The sequence below is a fragment of the Puma concolor genome, chromosome E2, assembly GCF_028749965.1.
Source record: "Puma concolor isolate L17-30 chromosome E2, mPumCon1.1.hap2, whole genome shotgun sequence".
NCBI lineage: Eukaryota > Metazoa > Chordata > Mammalia > Carnivora > Felidae > Puma > Puma concolor.
The window spans coordinates 11,121,104-11,145,614 of NC_141681.1; the positions used below are offsets into that span (position 1 = coordinate 11,121,104).

The 24,511-nt window shown below is 45.3% G+C and overlaps 1 protein-coding gene across 2 annotated transcripts in view; it reads left to right on the forward strand.

Annotated features, from left to right (window-relative positions):
* Window positions 1-20,365, forward strand: part of ADAMTS18 (ADAM metallopeptidase with thrombospondin type 1 motif 18) — a 142,613-nt gene extending 122,248 nt beyond the window's left edge. For both annotated transcript variants that reach the window (XM_086688857.1, XM_086688856.1), the window contains 7 exons: window positions 677-818; window positions 3,036-3,162; window positions 6,503-6,707; window positions 9,103-9,288; window positions 11,230-11,442; window positions 13,967-14,114; window positions 19,477-20,365. In XM_086688857.1, coding sequence (XP_086544983.1) covers window positions 677-818; window positions 3,036-3,162; window positions 6,503-6,707; window positions 9,103-9,288; window positions 11,230-11,442; window positions 13,967-14,114; window positions 19,477-19,592 — 1,137 coding nt within the window. In that variant the 3' untranslated portion in view covers window positions 19,593-20,365. The remainder of the gene's footprint in view (window positions 1-676; window positions 819-3,035; window positions 3,163-6,502; window positions 6,708-9,102; window positions 9,289-11,229; window positions 11,443-13,966; window positions 14,115-19,476) is intronic.
* Window positions 20,366-24,511: the final 4,146 nt, after the last annotated feature.

The window sequence follows — 24,511 nt, forward strand, 5'->3', positions numbered from 1 at the left end:
CTCCTGGTTTTGTTTTGTTTTGTTTTTGTATTATCTATTTATTCTGGTACACAGTCAGTGTAGCCAAGAGCCACATTCTCTTTGAATAAATTTTCTTTGGAAATCCTATTGTAATCTTGCTTGGATTCTAAGTTGATGATCGGCAACTCTAAGCGGGGTAGTCTATGGTTTTTAGAGTGTCTCCCTTGTGTCCAGCTTCTCCTGGCACAAAGGAGAAGTTTTGGCCCAGGAGGAATCATAAAAACGTATATACATGGATTCAGTTTTAACCATTACCTGTGAGGCACCAACATGTGTTTCTACCTAGGTTTCAAGTTTAATGGGAAAGTTGAGACCTCATAATAGAACCTTATTTCCTTCGATATATTAGAATATTTTTCTTTTGCTTTGTTAATGGATATACCTAGAGTTGAGGGTTGTGGGCTTAGAGCAAAGGTCAAGTCATGTTTCTCCATTTAGCATCTCTCTAAATCCCAGCTTTGATGATATGGACACACTCATTTTAAAATATCAAGGGAAGACTAAAATCGACATAAAACATACTTGGGAGCAATGGTGTGAGCCAACTTTAAGGTCAAAATGTCATACAGATACCTTTAAAGTGTTCGGTGAGATTTCTGGAATTTCGGGGTCTGACCTGTCTCTTGATCTCTGGTTTGTATCTTACACTGTCCAGGTCCTGATGCAAGGCAAAAATCCGGGGATAGCTTGGAAGTATGCACTTCCCAAGGTCATGAATGGAACTCATCCGGCCTCAAAAAGGCACAGTCATGCCTGGAGTACGGTGCAGTCTCAGTGCTCTGCGACCTGCGGTGGAGGTAGCCGATTTCCTGATTCTACCTTCCAAGTCTTTTCTCAAAGCAGGTTCTTTGATCTCACACATCTTACATGTACGATGTAAATAAGCAACAGAAGAATCGCCTTCCGTGGGAACCATCCCTGTAAAAAAGCAAACGTTATTGTACTGTTTGAGGATTTTCCTAGGTAGAAGGGAACCAAGGCTCACACAACTCAAGTTCTTCATAACCAGGACTCAACAGTTATCTATCTGAAATCTATGGGGGGTGGGGGGAGATTTACAAAGTATATATTTATTTGTATTTGTATTTTATATCTATTTATTTGTATTTAATTTAGCTTCTCCCTACCCTGACTTCTCTGTTGGTAAGAACCTCCCACTGAGGCTTGCGGAAGGCAGGCTCAAAACCAGGAAGAACATACACAAGGCAATTGCAAGGCATCCGTCTGAAACACAGGCATTGTGTCATTCCATTCCCTCCAGGGGGAGGCCAGCAAAGTCTCTCTCGGGAGGGAAGTTTGTTAAATCCGAGCAATCGGCCTCCTAAGGGAGGGAAAACCACAGCCATCCTCTCAGGGAGCCGAAGGCAAGCATTTTATCTAGATCCAAAGGTACCACATATCTGTGCGTCAGTCAGTCTTTGTCACATGTGCCCCTTCGAGAAGAAGAATGGAAGTCCATAAAGAGATCCGCGAAGCCAAAGCATCAGTGTTGGTCATTCATTTTTCTCATTATCAGAGCATCTGATACAGTGGGTCTCCCTACTGTGTCCTGTTGCCCTAAGCACAGTGGGGCATCTTGGAACCAGACACAGAGCCGAAATACAGAAAATGAAGAGATTCTTACGTCTGTAAGGCCTCTTCAGGTGCTCGTGCTAATTATCAAAACATGAGGAAATACTTATTTTTAATAGATTAAATGAGTAAAAGGGAATACATTTTTAGAGAAATAAAGGGGATTAAGAGTACACATATCCTGATGAGCACCAGGTAATGTATAGGATTGTCGAATCCTCATGTTGTGCACCTGAAGCTAATACACTGCTGTACGTTAGTTATACTTGAGGAAAAAAGAAAAAAATGGAGAAATACCCAAAGAAGTAATAAATTTTTATTAATAAACACTTTGAAGGCTCTATGCTGTGCAGAAGAAAAATAATTTTCCCTAATCCTTTAATCTGCAAATGCCAACGTTAATACGTTGCTCTGTGTCATTCTATTATTCTCTTATGCAAACATAAAAACACGTGCATTTAATGTTCTCAGACACATGCCACAAAGATCATTTTGTCTACTTTTTTTACTGTGCAGAAACCATGCCGTAGATACCTGTTGACCCTATGCTTTTTTTCACTTAAATTGTGAGCAGTTTTTCACATACCGAATGCTCTTTGAGATCATTTGCAATAACTTCCTGCTATTCCCGGGAGAGCACAGTTCCTTGGGAGGGAGAGAGAGTCAATCCATTTTCCATTCATGGAGAACAAGTCCATCCAAAGGGAGGATGCTGGAGAAGTGCGCTGTGGGATTCTCCCCTTGGCTGGATTTAGCAGTCCCTTCACGAAACTTACAGACCGCGATGTGTCTGAGGCATATGAGAAGGAGAGTCCAAATGAATGCATGCTCTGGAAGTAAACAATTAAGTTTAGGGAATCCCAATATGGTTTTGGTGACCAACCTTAACCTAATCATGATCACAAGAGTGACTTTTCATCGTTTCTCGGATGCCATCGTAAGGAAACGTACTGTGTAAATAGAAACAAACCGAATTCACAGAGGAGGCAGCCTTCGTATTTGGAGAGCTGACAGATAAAATTATTCACACAAAAAATATGTGCCTCTGATGAGAAGTCCTGAGATGGATACTGCAAGCCAGACAACGGGTCCCACTAAAGCAAAACAAAATAAAAACAAACAAACAAACAAACAAAAACCCCAAAAGGTGGTATTTATCACTTCATGGTTTGGGAATCCGCACCAGTCTTAAAACCCAAGAAGCTACACATTAAAATCATTAAAACATGAAAGCTATTATCTTGGGGGGTGGGGGGGGGGTGGGGGAGAATGGGATTCAAATGAGTTGCAGATTTTATCAAAAGGAGGTGTTGTCATGCAGTATTTGGATTCCATACCTTGAGTTCAACATCAGAATCCTGGTAAGTCAGAAGCTAAACATGGAAATGAAATCGAACCGGTTATCTGTGATTTTCACGTTGTAACTTCTGATGTCTTATTAGGTTACATAAGCGTAAAGGCCATTTGCTTACGAGATCAAAACACTCAAGTCAGTTCCTCCTTCTGCAACGCAAGAACCAAGCCAGCAACTGAACCCAAAATATGCAATGCTTTCTCCTGCCCTGCTTAGTAAGTCATCTGGAAATGTCTTTCTGGCTATGTTTGTACTTGTATTTTCTTATTGTTGATATGAGAAAATTGAAACCCACTGCCGGTCCTTCTGATCAAAAGTGACTCAGGGAGAGACAGAGTGCCCAAAAAAGTGACAGAGGAAAACAGGACATTTGAGGTGAAAATGTGTAACTCGAAAGACACAAGTTTGCCTTAGACATGCATTTTAACTCTGGCTGTACGAACCTAACCCTGGGATTTAAAGGTGTCTTTCATTTTTCTTTTTAAATCTTTACATAGAGACCCCTCTGAACTAAAACAGATACTTAAATAACACTAAGTCCTATATTGGTTGAATTTACATGTGGTTGTGTGTTTAACTTTCATATAGTCATCCAAGAATTTAACAATCATAATACTATGCAGACCATGAAACCCCAAATGCAAATTACACAGTAGCAAGTCACAAAATAAAAAGAAAGGGTAGAGGCCAAGTGGTAATCCACTTCTGATGATGGAACTCTATGGGGATCTCGGTGGGTTTGTTTTTTGGATGGATTTTAGCCACACTATTGTTTGGACGCTAATTTTAAGTAATCTTCCCAGCCGAATGGAGTCTTTTGTGTGACTTATCTTCTGCCAAATGTATTTATAGAGAATTGACAGAGTTTCTTCTAAAGCAGCGTTGTGTTCACTAATGTTTCAGATCATCTTAATAAGTAGTGTTTGCTCTGCGGTGATGCAATTATATTGCACAATCTTTTCATACACGTACATATATTTTTCCCTTGTAAGAGCACGTTTGTCATAATTGTTTCGGGCTTCAGCTATTCACCAATCCCATATGCCCATGTGTCAACCTAGTTTTTCTCACAGAATCTGGAACCAGCTGTATCCTGAACACCAAGAGTAGAAAGAAATTTGGTGGGCTTCCATGGATTTTTTTTTTCCCCATTTTGCTAATAAGACATGGTTACCAGACAGTGTTATTGATCCTTGTGGAGTAAGGTGTCGTCTTTAGATGGTGTGCGTGTATTTGTGTGCGTAGGACGTGTGAGTTTGCTTGAATGGCGTGCTGATGTTTTCTGATTTTAAGCCTACTTCCCATTGTTGGTCATTTCTGCCAAGCAAAAAAAAGGACCCCATTCATATGTACATCTGTGAAAAGGGAGAGAGACTTGCTCATGCCTGACTTCTAGAACTTCCATGATGGCCACGTGTAGAAATTCCACTCTGCAGTGACCAGTTTACTAGCTATTTAAAAGCAGAACAGCCCTCCCAGTGGCTCTGCAGGATTAGAGTGATGTAATGGGCAGGATCTTCTGCTCTGTTCCTTTCTTCTCCACCATATCATTTATAGCTTTATGTTTTCTGTTGGAATAATGGGACCCTCGGTGACTGTTTTTCCCCAGAGATACACTGGCAATGAGGTCTTAGACTGTTCGAGTTACAAGGACAGAGGAGTTCATCCAGTCTAACTCTGTTGTTTTCCCACATAACAACCATGTCATAGGCACTGACTGGAGGCCAGGCTGGATCTGGAGAAATTGTAGCTCCTCCCATCAGGGAACCCATAATGTAACGCAAGAACTGGGAGCGTAAGGAAATAATTGAGATGCAGTGAGATACGGGCTGTGAGGTCTTATGAATAGAAAACGCAGCCAGGGGGAAATGGATGGCGTTAGAAGCTGGGCTTTGAGGTAGGGTTCAGAGGGACTGAGGACAGATGGAGAGGGAGCCTAGGGCCCACGTGTGCACAACCATGAAGGTCATGAGGAAAGTCCACCTGTGTTGTGCTCTTTCCATACTTTTACAGACTCACCATATTTGCCGCATGAGGGAAAAACTTGAATCGGGTAGACGAAAATCCCATCTTTATAGGAGAATGCTGAAACTAATAATTTCCTAATAGGCGTGTTTTCTTTACGTCCTACAAGATGCAAATAATTCTACAAATAAGGAATTACTTTATTTTGGATTCTCTTTCTTTAAATAAGCTAATAGGGATTATGCAGTGTTTTAGAACACGTGTCACCTAGAACTCATGTGCTAAATTCTCTGGACTGAAGGGAAGGTTTTTAATTTCACGCATCAGGCTGGTGGGAGAAACCAGAGGAGAACATTACAGGACTAGTAAATGTGGCAGAAAGGCAAAGGTAAAACAGAAACGTTATTTGACCTCAGTGATGGTTTGTTTCTGGAAATGAAATTTAGAACACTGGTAAGCCCACATCAGTTTTAGACAGCGCTCCTGTGACTGAAATGTGTAAGATCTTCTCTCGCGGATCTTTTTTATGCCAGGCCTTCAAATCCTAGAATATCAATTAGTCGAATGCAGTAATCGGAAAGGTTACTAGTTTCAGTGCATCACCCTTCAAATTCACACCAAGTCTCAGCTGTGATAAAAGTGATCTGGCAATCTTTCTTTTTTTTTTTTTAAGTCTATTTTTATTTATTTTGAGAGAGAGAGAGCACACGGGAGAGGGGCATAGAGAGCGAAAAAGAGAGAGAATCCCAAGTGAGCTCCCAGCTGTCCCCACAGAGCCCGATGTGGGTCTCGAACTGACCAACTGTGAGATCATGACCTGAGCCGAGATCAAGAGTCAGATGCTTAACCAACTGACCCACCCAGGCGCCCCCACGGCAATCTTTCAATAAAGAACACAAGGTTATGTCTCTCAAGCATTCATAAAGTTTAAGAGTAGCCAGAAAAGTTAGTTGGGGGAAGTGTGTACTTAGAAATGGCCACCTCTGAATGTGCCCCTGTCTCCTGCACGCATGTGTGATGCTTGTGCACACCTCCTCCCTCCCCTCCCCCAACCCCCCTTCCCCCTCCCGTCCCACCCCTTCCCCCTCTCGTTAATCGCTCTTCCCTTAGTTTAACTGCTGTACTTTGTATTAATTTCTCTTGTGGTGAGTGTCACATAGTACTGTCTTTGTTCACATGTCCACCTCATCACTGTGTTGTAGGCTCCTTAATGGAAACAACATTGCCTCGTTCATTTTTCCAAGCCTGATGCTTAGGAGAGTCCTTGGCACAAAGGGAAGACCCCAGTAGACTTGGCTGAATGAATGAATTGTTCGGCTCTCCAAAGGGTACACGTCTCTCCCCTTGCCAAGGGCAGGAATGTGTTTTTGCCCAAAAGCGTGTTGTGATTTCATGTGACTCCCTATCCCTGGGCCACACTAGCATAGGCTTCAAAACCTGTGGAAGAAGAATTATTCTGAATTGCCCTTACGGGTTCTAAAATTGATGGAAGACTTTTATCAGGCGGTTAAATCTTAGGCGGTAACTGCTTTGGAAGGGATGGTCCAGAATCTTAGCTTCATTGGAAGTCATGTCGTTTTTCACTGCAAGCTGGAAGCCAGGCGAATGGAGCGTGTGCAGCAGGTCATGTGCGGGGGGCCAGCAGAGCAGGAAGATCCAGTGTGTCCAGAAGAAGCCGTTCCAGAAGGAGGAAGCAGTGTTACATTCTCTCTGCCCAGTGAGCACGCCCACTCAGGTGCGAGTCTGCAACAGTCATGCCTGCCCTCCAGAATGGAGCCTTGGACCCTGGTCTCAGGTAAGTGGGCACGAGTTGGAGTCATGAGTCTTGTTTCCTGTGGACAAAGAAAGTGGCAAAAACAGGGGTGTTGGCTCCCCCACGAGGCACTCAGCTTTTATGCTTTCCTGGGCATCACACTGAGTTAGCGTGATGAGGCATTCTCATTTGTGTTTTTTGTGATTTCTCTGCATCCTGTAGATTAGGAACCCATGCACAACATCTTAAGGTCTTACTTAGAAGTCTAGAGAGTAGAGTACGGGGGGTGCTCAGGCTAGGCTGTAGAGCACAGCTGGAAAGGATTGGAGTGTCCGTGGACTGGCAGACAAAATGGCTACTGATTTCTCCAAAGCACATGGAAAATGCAGATACAAAGAAGGTGGCGTAGGAAGAATATTCAACTCTTGCTTGGTGGGGAAGAGTCGCGGGGTTAGAGGGATACAGAGGGGAGTCAGGCATAAAATTTCCTATTGTCACAAACTCTCAGTGAAAGGTGGAAAATCATGAAATCAGCCGAGGCTTAGAGCCACCGGCCATTCACAAGTCAGAAGTGCTCAGTGGGGGCTCAGTTTGCCAAAGGTCCCCTCAGGCACAGCGTCTGGAAGCATCTTTGACTGTCCCAACTTGGGAGAATGATGCTACCGGCATCTACTTGATAGAGATAAACATCCCACACTGTCGGGGACAGCAGCCCAGTCTCTGCTAAACCACGGATGTCAAGCCAATTTTATGGAATAATCAAGAAGATGCAGCGCTTTCGTTGCCTGAACAATGAAGCCAGGTAGAAGTCTAGGACCACATTTCTACCATGCTTTCCTTCAGTGCATTATCCTGGAGTATTGATTTCTGATAAAGTATAGCCGTGTACTCGCAAATCCCCCCCAGAGTTCAGACTGAGACTTTTTGTAATTATAGAACATGGGATTTTTAAAAATGTTACAACTCTGTCTGTTAAGGGAGTAAGGAGCTAGCGGTGGGAAAGGATATCTTTGAGCATGTGTAGATATGCTTTAAAATGAAGGAATGTATTGACTGATAGCAGAAGGCAAGTCTAAATAGGATACGGTATTATGTCTGGTCTCATTCTTTGCAGATAAGGAGGTACAGTTTACAAGAAGAACATTCAAGGGCTGTTTTAGCCTAATGTGTATGGTGGGCACAGGGACAAGAAATGGGGAACTAACAGTTCCAAATGGGACATCCCCAAAAGGAGCTTTAGTTCAGAATTTGCCCCACATTTGACATAGAAATATTTTGAGAGAGTATTTTATTTCCTTAGGTTTGTTTGCTTGGTTGGTTGTTTGCTAAGAGCGCATGTGTTGAGAACATCTTCATGACTAATTTGGAAGGAGTCCTTCTGAATTTATTACTGCACCCTGTCCTCCTCTTAGAGACCAGGTCTCTGGAAACCCATTCTAAAAAAAAACCCAAAAACAAAAACAAAAAAAAAAAAACAACTGAAAACCTAAGAGGAAGATGCACCATCACATGGGAGGCATGGCATGGATGGGTCCTGCTGCTGTAGTTTGCAGATGATGAGAGTACCATCAGCATCCGTCTCCCTGAAGAATGTGAAGAGCCAGAAGTCATGTTGATCCTCTGAACAGGCTTGGAATTGTGCCCAGATGTTTACATATTGACAAAGAGCCAAGGCAAGAGAGGCGCATCTCATATGGCTCTTCTGAGCAGAAAAGAAGGCTGGGGAGGGGACATGTCCCTTGAGGGCAGACCTGACCTGGAGCCAACACCTTCTAAGTGACCTTGGAAGTTTTTTAAGTACTCATCTGAAAGCAAGGAGACTGTTCCCCACCTTGTCTATGTCACAGGGTTCTTAGGAAGGTCAAGAAAGGCAGATTCATTCGCAGACATTTGCCGAGTGCCTATTTGTTTATTCCCCAATAGTTAGCACCGAGCCCTGCCTAGAGGCAGCCGATGAGTAGGAACACGAAGAACTGGACATCCCCAACCCATTTTTGTCAATGTCACAGTCGGTTGCTATTAGATGTGTATGTATATATCTATGATGCTTCTCAGCAGAAGCACAGTAATCCTCCATAGCCAGGTGCCCAGACCAATTCTGCCTTGTGCCAGACAGGACCATGGTTCTCCCAAGGAACAGGCCACATACCATTCTCCACCTGGCCATGTGTGCTGTGAAGAGAACACCTCGTCTCTGGACCCGGGTGACCAGCAGCCACTGGGCATTGAGACTGTTGACAACGATTGCCAACCTGCATGTAAGGCCTCTGCACGGAGGAAAGATCCCTCCTGCTGGCTGCAAGGGCCTTCACTGGGCATTTGGTTCTAAAGCTTCAAAATAGGTTTGCAAATACTGCACTAGTAGGTTCTCTGCATTCACCTGGAAGAAAATCATTTGCAACCAGCATGCAAATAAGCTTTGTTTTTCCACCTCTAGTGTTCCAAGACCTGCGGGCGAGGGGTGAGGAAACGTGAAATCCTGTGCAAAAGCCCCCCGACGGCAGAGGATCTCCCAGAGAACCTGTGCTCCAGCGCCCCGAGGCCAGAGTCACAGGAGGGCTGTGTCTTAGGACGATGCCCCAAAAACAACCGGCTGCAGTGGGTTGTCTCTTCCTGGAGTGAGGTAGGAGTTGAGATAGTACTCAGTTTGGAGCCCGATGTGGGGCTCAGTCCCATGACCCTGAGGTCATGACCTGAGCCAAAGTCAAGAATCACACGCTCAACCAACTGAACCACCCAGGTGTCTCTTTATTTTCTGGGTTTGTTTTTTTGTATATATTCAGCTCACCCACCAGCACCCAGATGATCAAACCTTCTTCCTGTTCCACACACATAGCACAGGTGCTACTCATTATCCATTCTTCCCTCCGACTCTTCGGCAAATCCTGAAAAAGCACCCACCGCATGGAACAGGCCTGTGCCCGGGCGTTTATGGCACCGCAGATAGGGTATGCAGAGTGCTGTAGTGGGGGGGTCTGTAATTCCACTGGGAGAGCTTGGGGGTCCCCCAGCCCTTCCGCCAGGAGGAGTCCTTGTCAGAAGAGACTTTCCAGGGAGCATGAGTCTGAAGGATGAGCAAGAATTGGGCAAGGGTGGGGTTGGGGGAAGGTTGTTCCCAATGGAGGGCACACCCCAAAGGAGGGAGAGGGGAGAGAAGATAACACAGCCGGTATGACAGGATGAAGGTGGGGTGGAAGCTGAAAGCTTCATCAGGACCCCAGTGTCAGGGCCACTTAGAACTTTGAATGAAGTAGAATAACATGATGCAAGGCAGGCCGCCTAAGGGGCAGGCAAGGCGCTCGTGGGGAGGTTGCTGTAATCGGGACGCAGGATGAGAGCATTCCAGGGGTGGAGAGAAGCAGAATCTTCGAGAGTTCCTACGGAGGCCATTGCCACCTTCAGGCATCTGTGGGTGGAGGGGAGGTAGACCGGTGAAGATAGAAGTCTCCTGGGTTTCTGGCTGGGGAAACTCGGGCGCACGCACAGACGTAGGCAACATGAGGAAAGACGCCAAGCCTGAAGTTTCCATCCGTACCTGAAGGGCCAAGGTCTCTGCTGTGGAGGAGATGGCAGTATGGTGAGGAAGACAGAGGCTGAGGATGAGATAAGGTCAACAGTGGGGATGGTAGGGTACAGTAGAGGCAGGGGGTCCAGCCCATTGGTGCCCTTTTATTCCATGTATATAGTCATACACATAACAGTGCCTCCACTCGTCTTCCCATCCATTTTCGTTAAGAAACAGTATCGCCTAATGGCTAAATGCAGGGGTAAATCAGATGTCCCCCATTTGCACGCAGCCCTCAGTATTTGCTCCGGGGGTGACCCTGGCCCAGCCACTCAACATGGCAGAGCCTGGCTTCAGCGTCCACACAGTGGGGCCAACAGTCGCCCCTCCCTCACGGAGCTGTTGTGTGAAGTTCAGTGTCCTTCGTGGCTTAGGATAGTTACACCAAGTTGTAAGGACACCGATCCGTACCGCTTCCTTTCATCAAGGCTCCCTGTGTTATCCCACAATGCCATTTCACATACTTGAAACAAGGCTTCTCATCCTTCATCAGCCCTCATCCTTCTCTTTTTCCTGTAACACCTCTTCAGGCTGCAGGGCAGTCAAGTGAGAGGCAGGGTCAAGTATAGGACGAGTGAGTGGTTCTTCCCACTCAGCCTTCTCGAACCCTCATCTCTGTGCCCCGCCTCCTTGTCACCGACTCCACGTCTTCAGAGAGGCCTGAGGTAGACCTGGACCCATAGATGACACACCCCACATGTGGCCATCCACATGAACACTACACAGAGCCCCTGTGCCCATCCTCTGCCCATCTAGTCTTTCTCTAGGAGTCAATCCGACATCCATATGGGTCGCGTGGTGATGAGCTCTGAAACTTTGGGACAGTTAGCCCACATTCTCTAGTATGAGGGATGGGGTGGCTTTATCTTTAGGATCCTTGAGTGTGTGTGGTTGACCTGTCATAATCCCATCCCAGAATGTCACATGGGTGGCTCGTCTGCTTGGCAGACTTGACCGTGGAGCTCCACATACTTAATGCCTTTTTGTCCTGGCTTCTAGTGTTCGATGACCTGTGGTTTGGGCGTGAGGAAGAGGGAGATGAAATGCAGTGAGAAGGCCTTCCAGGGAAAGCTGATCACTTTCCCGGAGCGAAGGTGCCGCCATATTAAGAAACCAATTCTCGACCTGGAAGAAACCTGCCAGCGGGGGGCTTGTCCAGCCCGTCCTGAGTTCAGTATGGCAGCTGGATGGTATTCATCGCCGTGGCAGCAGGTAAGCGCACCCAGGTTAAGGAGATGTATGTTTAAGTGAGATTCCCAGAAAGGAGGGAGCCCACCGACCGTTGCTGTTAGGGACCTGTCCAAAGGGAAAGAACAGAAACTCAAGTTCTGGAGGCAAAACAGTTTGTGATCTTTGGCCAGCTCCACCACCTGTGTGGTCCTGGGCCGCTTCCATAATCTGTGAGCTCTGGCTTTCACATCTAGAAAATCAAGATGACAATATCTTGCAGAGCTAATGTTTTTCGTGAGTACCTAATATAAAATATTTATACTGGGCTTGTCCCATGGTGCTAAATGTTCACTATTGCTGCTGCCTCACTAAAGTCTTCTGTATTTTATTTTGAGAGAGAGAGAGGGAGGGAATCCCAAGAAGTCTCTGTGCTGTCAGCTCAGAGCCTGATGCAGGGATCAAACTCATGAACCATGAGATCATGACCTGGGCCAAAATCAAGAGTTGGACGCATAACCTAATGAGCCACCCAGGTGTCCCAAATCTTCTGTATTTTAGAAACAGTGCTCAGCATCTTGACTTCTTTGGTTTTTAGGTCATGTTTCTAATAATGTGATAATGGCTACCATTTGTCAAACAGCCTTGTTCATGGGGATTTCTGTCCCTATGTTGTAGAAGAGGCAGGGAAAGCTCAGAGTTAGGCACTTCAGGCAAGGACACCCAGCTCTTAAGCCCATTAGATGTTAGAGGCACCTTTATCTCAGAAGACTTAGATGAAACTTTGGTTACAGTGGTTTGGTTCCGATTGGCTGGGATTGGTGTGGGAAGCGAAGGCTTAGAGATAAGCTGTGTTGGGGTTCTTACACCCTCCAACCAACAGATGTCATGTACATAGCCCTTCAAAGAACTTGCCAGCTTGAGAGGTACCACTCACCCCATCATTAAATATGGGGGTTGGGTGGGGGCAAATGTACGTCTACAGATCTGTGTCTCTGTAAGTATACATACATACACACTTAGGTATAATGATGCATGTGTGTGTATATACATATGCATCCACATGTCTTTGTAAGTACACATACACACATACATACGTATATATAATGTGTGTGTCTACCTATGTGTATGGGAAAGGATCTGAGAACTAAACCATGGAGAAAAAGAAAGTAGCATGATCGTGTATCTCTAATAGGCTAGACATCATGCTTAGCACTTTATATATTGCTGTAGACTTCTTTTTCAAGTTTTTATCACCATTTACTCAAGAGATTTGGAATTTGATTCTCTTAAGATTATTTAGACTAAAGATCAGCAAACAATTACCAACTACTTATAAATAAAGTTTTATGAGAACACAGTCATGCTTGTTTTTGTTTACATATTGCGCATGGCTGCTTTCATGCTACAAAGGCAGAGTAGTTGCAACAAAGACCACATGGCCCACAAAGGTGAACATATTGACTATCTTGACCTCTACAGAAAAAGTTTACCAACTTCTGGTTTAGATGATGTGATAATCATATAGCTATATTTGAATTTGGTGCTAAAATCCAAAACTCAGTCTTTCCACTCCCATGTTTTTTTCCTTCCAAATACCAGTTTATATAATGATGCTTGTCCAGAATGAAGACTTTACCTATCTACAAAATAAGAAAAAGAATGTAGTGAATTTTTATTTTTTAAAAAAAAAAATTTTTTTTTCAACGTTTATTTATTTTTGGGACAGAGAGAGACAGAGCATGAACGGGGGAGGGGCAGAGAGAGAGGGAGACACAGAATCGGAAACAGGCTCCAGGCTCTGAGCCATCAGCCCAGAGCCTGACGCGGGGCTCGAACTCACGGACCGCGAGATCGTGACCTGGCTGAAGTCGGACGCTCAACCGACTGCGCCACCCAGGCGCCCCTGTAGTGAATTTTTAAAAGCAAAACAAAAAATAATCAGGGTAAAAGGGCTGTCTTGTTTTTCCCTGATATTATGTTATAAAATATCTTTCCATATGTGTCTGGAAGAACTAAAAAAAGTTGATAGTCCTTGTTAGCCATCTATTTTCTTTTAATTGAACAAGCGAAATCACTGACTTCTGGGAAGCACCCACCCACTGTGCCAACTCAGAATTTGGCTGGCCACCGAGGGCATGGTTCCAAAGCTTCCTTGGATGAAGTATTATTTCCTTGCTGTCCTAATTCTGAACTATCTCTCCCCCAATACTGCATCTGCAGAGATTATCTGGAATTATTTAAATACCGTGATGAGTTGCCTAGGTTTCTGCATTCTTACGGCAGCTTCCGTATTTCTAGAAGCTCTCTTCTTTATGAGTCATTTAACTGAAGACACATTCTCTGGGGCGAGATAGGCAGCATTCCAATCAGATCACCTAGCTCCTGTGTGTTACAACAACTGTGAACTTGAGCACACACACGGGTCTCTGGCCAACTCCCATTTTGCCAGCAGGCCCCCTGGACATGGCATGAAGCACGGAGATCCCTTCTATTTGACATCACTGACCTCAGAAAGGACACCCTCCAGCCAAGTATTGCTGACTCCTCCTCTTTCCTTCTTGTGCAGTGCACGGTGACCTGTGGAGGGGGCGTCCAGACCCGCTCGGTCCACTGCGTCCAGCAGGGCCGGCCTTCCTCCAGTTGTCTGCTCCGTCAGAAACCTCCCGTGCTACGAGCCTGTAACACAAACTTCTGTCCAGCTCCTGCAAAGAGAGGTAACAAGCCCTGTACTCCAGTCACTTTTACCAAATCGTCAGAGAATTTTCCAAAACTCCATTGTACGTGCTTGTGCCGCTTATTCCTAGAACAACTCTGGGGGGCGCCATTCACATCACAATCTGTGAACAGTGCTGCTCAGAGGCATACGAGGCACAGATCTGGGGCAGTTCCTGCCCCAAATGCTTATTTGCATGCACGTGCAGGGAAAATCTAATTCTGTGCTAAGGCTTTTTAGCTATTCTTTGAAAGGGGGAAACAGTCATCTTGCAAGTCCATTTTCTTTTAAAGTTATTTTCGAGAGAGTGTGCGCACAAGTCAGGGAGGGGAGGGAGAATCCAAGGCAGGTTCCGAGCTGTCAGGGCAGAGCCAGATGTGCGACTCAAACTCACAAACTGTGTGGTCATGACCTGAGCTGAAGTAGGACGCTTAACCCACGGAGCCACCCAGGCACCCACAAGTCCGTTTTTAAAAACCGTTTTAGTTGAACAAGCAAACGAAAAAGTAACCACCACGCACCAGCGACTGTACCAACCAGTGCGAATGCAAGCATGAACAGGAACTGGGGACACGGGTGACGATCCGGGAACATTCTTCCTCCTGGGACCCACCTTAGATGTTTCCTTTGTTACTGTCCGTTTAAATGAAGTGCAGGTGTGCTGGTGGAGAAACGGGAAATTGAACGATCTGGGTGAACTGTGCTTCTTTTTCAGTAGCCCAACTCATTTTGAAGAAATCTAACACCAGGGAATAGTTCCTCCCCCCTAATCAGATTTCTTTGTGCTAAAGAATTATTTTCCACCACGGGCCTGCTGAGTTTGCTTTTCATCCGACCGCAGCTTTCCCAAGACTGCTTCACTTCTTACTCCGTGCTTCCCAATTTGTGGTGAATCAGAATCAGAACCGTCACTCAGATTCTCCCCTGTCCCTATCCCTTCGCATTTTATCTCTAAGACCCTTCGCTCCAGGCTCTGGGCATCAAGTTTCCCTCCTCTGCACGCTCTCCTTATCTGAGGCTTGCAACCAGAGAAAAAACTAGCAAGATAGTAGCTGCTCGGAGCCCTGTCACCTCCGGGGCTTTGCTGGATTTCTACAAACCCGCAGGCTTTCCAAGCAGACAGGTTAACGGGGAAAAAAACACACCTTTGGAGCAAGTCCTGTTCTTGCAGACTGTCTCCTCCTTTCTCCCCCGTTAGTCAGGTGGCCCCAGACAAACCCACACACGGACAGAATCGGAAGTGCAGGCCCCTTACGTACTCAGAGACAGAATAAAGGACAATGGTCGATCATGCACATCGCTCAGCAGTTCTCTCCTGGGCAGGAGTTCAAGGGGAGGAGAGCCAAGACATACGTTAGGTCCAAGATTAGTGGGGAGGCCCTTGGTGTCATCATCTTACTCATCCGGCACCGTGCCCGGCCCACCATTGGTGCTCAACGTGTGTTAAAAGAAAGATTATGCATCAAGCATGGTGAGGTTCTCTACTTCACTCAAAGCTGGGTCACTAAGCACCTGCTCTATATCCGTAGCATTCTTCTAGGGACAAAAGAACAAGGCAACATCCTGTTCTTAAGCTACAAGGAGTCAGTGTCTCAGAGGAGGAGGAAGCTGTGACAAGAAATCTAAGGGGAGTGTTTACCAGTGTTATGATGGAGGTCGGTTCTTCATGGGTTGCAGGGATGGGGGCCGTGATAGATGACGGTATGAAAAAGGTTTATTAGAAGGACCTCTCTCCTTGCCTCTGCACTAAATCAGGTCTCTCTAGGCAAGAGGAGTCAAGTAAGAAGGCAGGTATGAAAGACGCAAGTCTAGGTGTTTCTTCTTGGCCACGGTTGTGGCCTATGGTTTTACAAAGTTGGAGGCCACCTCCTGCCTCCCCCAGGGAGAGTGCCATGCCCAAAGTACTGCCCGGTTCATCTTCCTTCTTAAATCACTGGCAGGGTGACCATGGGTGGAATTTGAGTGTGTCTTCTGGCAGTGAATTTCCAACAAAGTAAGTCAGTGAGAGAAAGAAATACCATATGATTTCACTCACATGTGGAATTTAAGAAACAAAACAGATGAACATATGCAAAGAGGGTGGGAAGAGAAGAGAGGGAAACCAACCACAAGAGATGTTTCACGATAGGGAACCGACTATGGGTGGATGGAGGGAGGTGGGAGGGGATGGGCTTTAAGGAGGGCACTGGGCCTTGTAGCTAAGTGATGAATCACAGACTTCTACTCCTAAAACCAATATTGTACTGTATGTTTACTAACTAAAATTAAAATTTTTAAAAAGGAAAAAAAAATTAGTGGGCGGTAAGTAAATCCATGGTGACCAAGGAAAGAAATGGTAATACTTTGAACCTCCTCTGAGACTCCCATGATGGGCCATGCACACCCATGGGCAAGGTTTTAAACTTTCTGAGCTATTTATAAAATGGAGAAATGCTGCTACCTTAAGATATTATGGAGAGTTTTTCACATTTACTGTGAACCAGGAACTGTTCTGGTGTCTGATTGTAGATAGAATGGTGAACAGAATGGGCAAAGCTTCCACTCTCCTATCTGGAAACAGACAACAAACCAGTAAGTATACAATGTCAGATGGTAAAGTAGAAAATAAAACTTAAGCAGAGTATGGAGCACAAGAATGACTGGGGGTGAGGAGGAGGAGGAGGGAAAACCCGTTTAGATGGGCTTGTCACGCAAGGCCACCTGGATGATGCGATATTTGGGCAGGTGAGCTAGGTGTGTATCTAGAAGGATAGTGTTCCTGTCAGCGGGGAGAGCGCATGCAAAGGCCCTGAGGCAGCAATGTGTGAATCTGATCAGGGACAGCAAGACACCTGGAGTAGGATGTAGAAAGCAGACAGGAGTGAGGTGATTAGCTGAAGCTTGTCCTGGAAGCCTTGTCAGTCATTGGAAGGGCTTGAGATTTAACTCCAACTGAGGCGGAAGCCGATACTGAACTTCAAGCCCAGAAGCAGTGGGATCTGACTTGTGGGAGGATCGCCCGCAGTTACCCAGAGAAGAAAGAGCACAGGGCCCAGGGCCGAAGGAGGACTTGTCTACTCTTGTTCGGGAGAAGTTCCCACTGGAGCAGTGGCACTCGTGGGAGGTGGGGTGCCAGGAGATGAGCTCATAATATTTGTCAGTTGTTGGCATGAAGGATGGGAGGCAAAGAAAGAGGGCACCAAGGTCATCCTCTGCATAAATAAAATACCTGACTGATTAACAGCTCAGATAACCAGCGATTAGTGATCAATATCCCAACCGTAATGAAACACAGGGCTCATAGCGACGGCACAGTGATACGCCCCACTTCTGCTTCCGGACATACCTTGAGCTTATAGCACGAGCTGCAGAAGCCTGCTGAAATCCCATTCTTCTCCCAAGAGGGGTGCATAAACCGTGCAGTTAGGACCGTGGTTTTAGTGGCCTGTTTTGGTCCTGATGCCGTGGCTCTGCAACTGAAACAGAAGCTGCCTCAGATGTGCATTGCGATTGAACGGGCTCCATGCTAATTGATTGGGGTATAAGATACTGTACAAGTATATATTTAAAATAATGGATGTAGCTACATCTATATGTGTACATATAGGCAAACAGAGTTTGGATGGGTCTTCATCTCATGTCTGACTTGGATCCCTCAGGTAATAGACGCCACACCCTTCTACCAGCAGCACCCCTCCCCCACCCCTGGTGGCCCCGTGTCGGTACCTATGACCATTCTTCTAGACGCTCAGGGCAAAACGCTTATCTCCATTCTTGATTCTTCTTTTTGCTCTCGTACCTTTACCAGCCTGCCAGAAAATTCTCTAGACTCTACCTTCAAGATCTATCCAGGAGTTATTGAAAAGGAAAAAAAAAAAAAAAAAAAATCACTGCTACTTCTCCTTTATAGCCAAGTTGAGACTTTGAACTGGTTGTTTCAGCTGTAAAAACCAATTTGTTCAACAAATACTTCTTGAGCAGCTACTCTGTGACAGGCACTAAGCCTTGGGAATAAAGTAATGAAAACAGTAGGCAAAATCTCTGCTCTCAAGGATTTTACATTCTAGAGAGGAGCCAGACAATAGGGAGGCACAGGATATGATGAGTGCTCATAGATCACTGGAGAAAAATAAAGCAAGGTAAGGAGTAGGGAGGGCTCTCTGGGAGGCCACAGAGCTTGCTGCTTGTAAGAGGGACTCTGGGAAGGCCCTACTGTCAGTGACCTTTGAGCAGAGACTTGGGATCCTGGGAGAAACCACATTTTTCCTGGCATGATGGGCCATGAGCCAGGTGGCCCGTGTCAGGGAGGGAAGAGAGGAGGAAGAGGAGGTCAAGTGTTAGTGGAGAGACCAGTTGTCGGCCATCGAAAGGACTAAACCTTTCATTCCGGGTGGACAGAGGGGCCAAAGGGAGAGTTTAGGGCTGAGACCCGGCATGACCCGACATACATTTTCAAAGGATCAGCAGGGCGACTAAGGGATGGGGGTCCAGTGGGTGCATTTTAGGCAGAGGAATGAAGGCATGGGGAAGGAGGTGTAGGCAGTGCTGAATCACAGGGAGACAGGATACAAATCGGGAGCAATGGGAAAAAGAAACAGGAGAACGGAGAGCATTGCGTGCCATGTCCCAGGGCCCAGAGCAGAGCCGTTGAAGGAGGAACGTGGAAGGGACGTGGGTGGGTACCTATGGGCAGTGTGGGGCTTGGGGCCAGGTGTCTCTCAAGCCTGGCATGGAGGAAGGGGAAAACACTTCGAACCATGAAGGAAAAGGCTTCTTTGTGTATAGGGTAGACCATAAATACTTTTTTCAAGTCAAAACTCCTTGAGAATCCAGTACAACAGCGAGGCCCTGACCCTAAAATGGACACGGCCCTTCTGGTTGGGAATCCCCGATGCCCAGTGTGCTCCGTCCAGCCCCTAATCACACGGGTTAACAAAAGACGTCAGAAAGGACTGGTGTTAACTTCAGTTCACTTAACTGCAACTTGGCTGTGGGATTTGTTTAAATCCACAGAGTGTTGCAGCTGGGCCTCAAATCCAGGTGTGCTGACTCCCGGTGTATTAGACCAAATCGCAGCCCAACCCCTAACACACTGTTGTAGGGATGCAACATGTAGCTCCCAGGCTACTGGGAAGGATCAGCCATGAATCTCTGGCTGGAAAGGGCGTGGCTTTTTTTTAAACACCCATCCCCCCCCCCCCCAACATTTAGCTAATGGTCACAGCCCCTTTTGATGTCTTAATCCCGCTTCTCCTACCCTCCCAGCCAAATCCCAGTGTATAACCAGCAGAACCATTCAGAGACAAAAGGCATGCGGGCCCTCACCTTAGGAAAAAGGCTAAGCTCTCTTTGACGGTGTTAAATTTTTTTTTTCCTCACTGCAGAAGATCCATCCTGTGTAGATTTCTTCAGCTGGTGTCACCTCGTTCCTCAACATGGCATCTGCAACCACAAATTTCACGGTCATCAGTGCTGCAAATCCTGCACGAGGAAGAGCTGACCTTGACGCCCTCCCTAACACCGCAGGGCCAGGGTCTCACCTCTCACCTCCGGAGCTCGAAAGCTGAACCCTGCAGACCACTCCTGCATGGCTACAGCAGCCCCCGGGGAGCTGGCTCTCAAGAAGAGACAGGCTCCTTCTCCAAGTCCCCAAAGCACACGGTACTCCGAAGCACTTGAAGATGGGAAGCGAGGACCCATCTGACTTCCAAGAGAAATGACAAAGGAACGTTTTTGATTTGCACTGTTACAGGAAAGAGGTGATGAGTCCCATTGAGATACGTCACCTTTTAATTTTGACGAAGAATCTGGTCAACTCTGGGAGAGACAGCCCCCCCCCCCACCGCCCTTGAACTTTAGAGTGTTCCATGGCAAGGACATCTGTTTCGAAACGGTTCTTGAAGACTTAGATTCAAGACTGAGCCTTGGAGCAATCAAATACGGATGGAACACCTTGCTTAACCGTTATTCGGAGCTCACGGTTGGATGGACGCTGTGGCCAGCCCGAACTCGGTTACACAGGAAGCCAAATGGTGCTCATAACTGTGCTTGCTGCTGGACCAACAAGCTTCACGTTATGTTTATTCAGTGTGCGTGTGTTGTTTTTATTATTTTGTTCAAAGTATATCCTGCTTACAGAGAGTCTCCAAGACTAAAATTTACAACTTGAAAAGTGTTCTGAGGAATATTCTGAAAACAGGGCAACTTGGACTATTTAAGAAGATCTCCGTTGAATTGAAATTACAATCTGAAAAAAAAAAAAAACCCACAAAACTTCCATCAAAGGCCAACGTTGACGTCCTACACATTATATGAACCTCATCACTCTTGGTGCTAGCTGAACAAGGACACGGAGCCTCAAGTCTGCTCTTTGGGAATCAGAATTGGTGAGGTGTTCATTTCTGGTAAAAAGCGAGGAGGAGCTAAGTAGCAAAATCACAGCGTTAGACCATCATTTATAATGTTCCCTACATATCATCAGGGCTGCTTGGAAAATGAAAGACCACTTGTGGTTTTTCTCCTGCCAACTGTCATGTTTAAAATTTCCCTAAGATTTAGTTAACAACAAGAAAAGAGTGGCAATAGAAAACCCATCTGTCTTCTTGCGATGTTAATATTAATAAATCCTAAGCCAAGGCCCTTCAATAAATACGAATATTTTGTAATCTTACAGATGATATTTTCAGTCATCGGAAGCCAGCTGTTGATAGGCATTAATGAGCTTAAAATTGTTCTCAGTTGGAAAATACCACACTATTTTGCCAAAACCAAAGTGACTTACAAGATGGAGTCCTTCTGAAATTTTTTGAGATGTGGTTAAAAAGGGCATATTTATATAATTCCACGCTATTCCTCAGTTTCTTTGATGAATGGAACCCAATTTTACTGCTTTCTCAAGTCTCAATTCAAACAGGGTTTGCCAGCTCAGCACCACCAACTAGACAGTGGTTTGTTAAATTTAGAACATCCTTCGTTCCCATTCTAATTAAAATCATGCCTTCATGAATCTCAGAGAAATAATGATTGAATAGTCTCTCAAACCACTTGGCTTGGCCTAGAGTAGCAGCCATTTTATTATCAAAAAAATATAGTTCCACATCGCCACCCCCTTGCCCTCTGAAAAATTGCAAATTATTCATTTCTTTATATAATGATCATTTTATTATTTTATGGAAAAATTAATTTATTAATAGCCTATTCTTATGTGTTCTCACTTGCTTCTCTAAGTGATATTAATTCTGAGGAAAAATGATGAATAAAACAATGGGTTATAGAGAAAAGTCAAAATATATGTGTAATATTTAATTATTTTATAAGTTTTATAATAAAGTGTTCTGTTTATCTTTGAGATTTGTTAAGTTCTTGAATAAATTTGAAGTCAAGTTACTTCTAAGATGATTTAACTGTGTAAGTGTTGATTAGGAATTTCAGAGAGTGGCTTTGCAATGAAAGGTAAGACACTCATTAATTGGTTCTTCTTGCTTGTGTATAAGAAAATTAGAAACCACCAAATGCCAGAGGGAGAGAGAGGAAGATTTACCTTTTTTTTTTTTTAATTTTTTTTAACATTTATTTATTTTTGAGAGAGAGAGAGACAGAGCATGAACGGGGGAGGGCCAGAGAGAGAGGGAGACACAGGATCGGAAACAGGCTCCAGGCTCTGAGCCGTCAGCACAGAGCCCGACGCGGGGCTGGAACTCACGGACCATGATATCATGACCTGAGGCGAAGTCGGTCGCTTAACCGACTGAGCCACCCAGGCGCCCCAAGATTTACCATTTTATGGAGATACTCAGTTATTTTTTTCCTGCTCTACTGCTGTTTCAGTGTTTGTGGAAACCATCTAAGTTAGCTAGGTAAACCTACCATAAGTATAGTTGGTTTTCTCTCTCCTTTGTTTTTTGCATTTGAATAGCATTCTGGTGAAGCCTTTCTTTTTGCAAAAAAAAAAAAGGGGGGGGAAGGAAGGAAAAAAAAATTAAAACACAATTATTTCAGATTTCCCATGTTTGGAATCATCAGACCAGCGGAGAACAAAAACAATCTGGGCACAGTCCATCCAGTTGACCTGAATATATAATATTTTCCCTACATATGTGATTTTCTGTATCTATACATATACACATATATATTTGTATGTGAATATATGTGTATGTATGTGAATCACTTAGGCATGCAGATCTTTAAGAGGATTTTAACATGAATTATTGCCATCTGCCAATGGTTAAGAATGAAAAAGAAAATAGATGGCATGTGAAAACAGCAAAAGAGAGGGGCGCGTGGGCGGCTCGGTTGATGAAGCATTCCACCTCGGCTCAGATCATGATCTCCTAGTTTGTGAGTTCAAGCCCCCCTTCGGGCTCTGTGCTGGTAGCTCAGAGCCGGGAGCCTGCTTCCGATTCTGTGTCTCCCTCTCTCTCTGCCCTTCCCCTGATCGATCTCTGGCTCTCTGGCTCTCTCTCAAAAATAAGGTATTCTTGTACCTTTTGGTAATAAAAGATTAATGAAAGCAACCATATATTTAGTTTTTAGAGGGCTCCAGGGACTTTATATATGTATGTTATCTCTTTTCATCCTCACAACACTCTAGGAAGATAACTATTTTTTTTCCCTTTGCAGACAAGGACTCTGGGATTCAGAGATCACATATTTCATCCAAGGTAGCCAGAAGAGTAAGCTCCATAAAAAACAAACATTTAAATTGCTCATTTCAGTTAAAGATAGTCCCTGTAATTGGTTTAGATCTGGAAAAAAATTTCCTATCTGGAAAAAAAAAATCCTCAGCGAGAACAGGGGAACTGTTCAGAGTTCCTCGGCAACATTCAGGTTAGCATCACCAAGCTGAAGATAAAGCTGGAATTTTCTGTCACTAAGAGGATTTTTATCTTTAATCCTCATTGACATTTGTGCATAGCAAAGGAAAACTGTACCTATTTAATCGTCCCTTTTCCTGATAGACACGGAGAATCACGATGTAAGTGACTTTTGTTCAGATTTGTGTGTGTAGAGAAGCCGTTGCCACATGCAATATCCAGAATGCATCTTTCTGTGTTCAGTTATTTAAGCCAAGGAATGGCAAACTGCCTCCCCTCTGCACATAACCACCATCCTGTCTGAACGCTATGAAGCCGTACCTGCAAGCTAAATCGTTTTCCTAAACTGTCTTTAGTGCGGGACACAGTTGAGTTCATAATCAGGTCATTTAATAACAAGAAGTGTTTACATAAGTGCTTGTTGTTTTAACGGACTTGGAGGTTCAAAGATGGTTCCTCGCATCCTAACTGGGCTGAAAAAGAGGCACTAGTGTCTAGGAAAAGGAAACCCTCTAGGCCACATCTCCCCAGTCCTCCTGTTGCTTTCCACCCCTCTTTCCTCCTTCCCTGCATTGCCTTGGCCTCCCCGTTGCGGCTGCCTCTGTCCCATTCAGGTTAGGACACCACCCGACATGACCTAGGGTGGCGCCATGATGCCGATACCACGTGCCGGACCACTCAGGATGAACACTTGGCACTCCGTGGCCCTCCATCCTACGGCGAACAGACTTTCTAAACTGTGCTGTACAGAGTGCTACTTTCACGGTGATAAATAAAAGTTAACCGAGCCCTTGAGAAACGGTCTTTGAAGGTGAACCAGGGCCAGACGCTGTTCCTGCTGGAGACGAGGCCCAGACATGTCTCTCCCTCTGACTGACTCCCTCCTCTCTCTTCTTTTATGTGGCTGGAGGACAGGAAGGACCGAGCAGCCCCGTCTTGTCAGAAGGCCAAGCTGGCCCCACCGTATTTTAGCACAGTCCTCTGTTCCATATACCACGAGGCTGAGTGTCTCCCCTTTCTTGGAAAGAGCGTTTTCTCTCCCCAGCCCCATCCCTTTTAAAAGCCAGGTTGGATATAGATTAAGTCTGAGGACAACAGTTTCTAAATAATTAACCACATGACAATCACTTAAGGATATTTGATACATTCCCAGACCTCATTCCAGAAATGTGATTAATTGGAGGAGCAGGGCCTGGGAATTTATATTTTACAAGGCAGTCGGGTTTCTCCAAGGAAAAGCTAGTTTTGGAACCAGCGGTCGAGGGCAAATAAAGAAAGTTCCTCGGGTCTGTCTTCCTTGGGCACAAGGGTTGCCTCACTACAATGCCCTCCGGTGCAGCTCCGCGGTGGCCTGAACTGATCTCGGCCAATAAGAAAGGGGGTTTTTGCCTGCTCTCACCTTCTGTGTATTTCACCTGGGAAACTCTTGGGCCTGGAAATTGTGGGTCAAGAAGGGGACTCACAGGCAAGGACCAGTTCCCTGGTCATCTTTGTCTCAGTTTCTTTTTAGTAGTATTATTTTTTAATGTTTCTTTGAGAAAGAGAGAGAGCTACAGAATCCAAAGCAGGCTCCAGGCCCTGAGCTGTCAGCACAGAGCCCGACGCG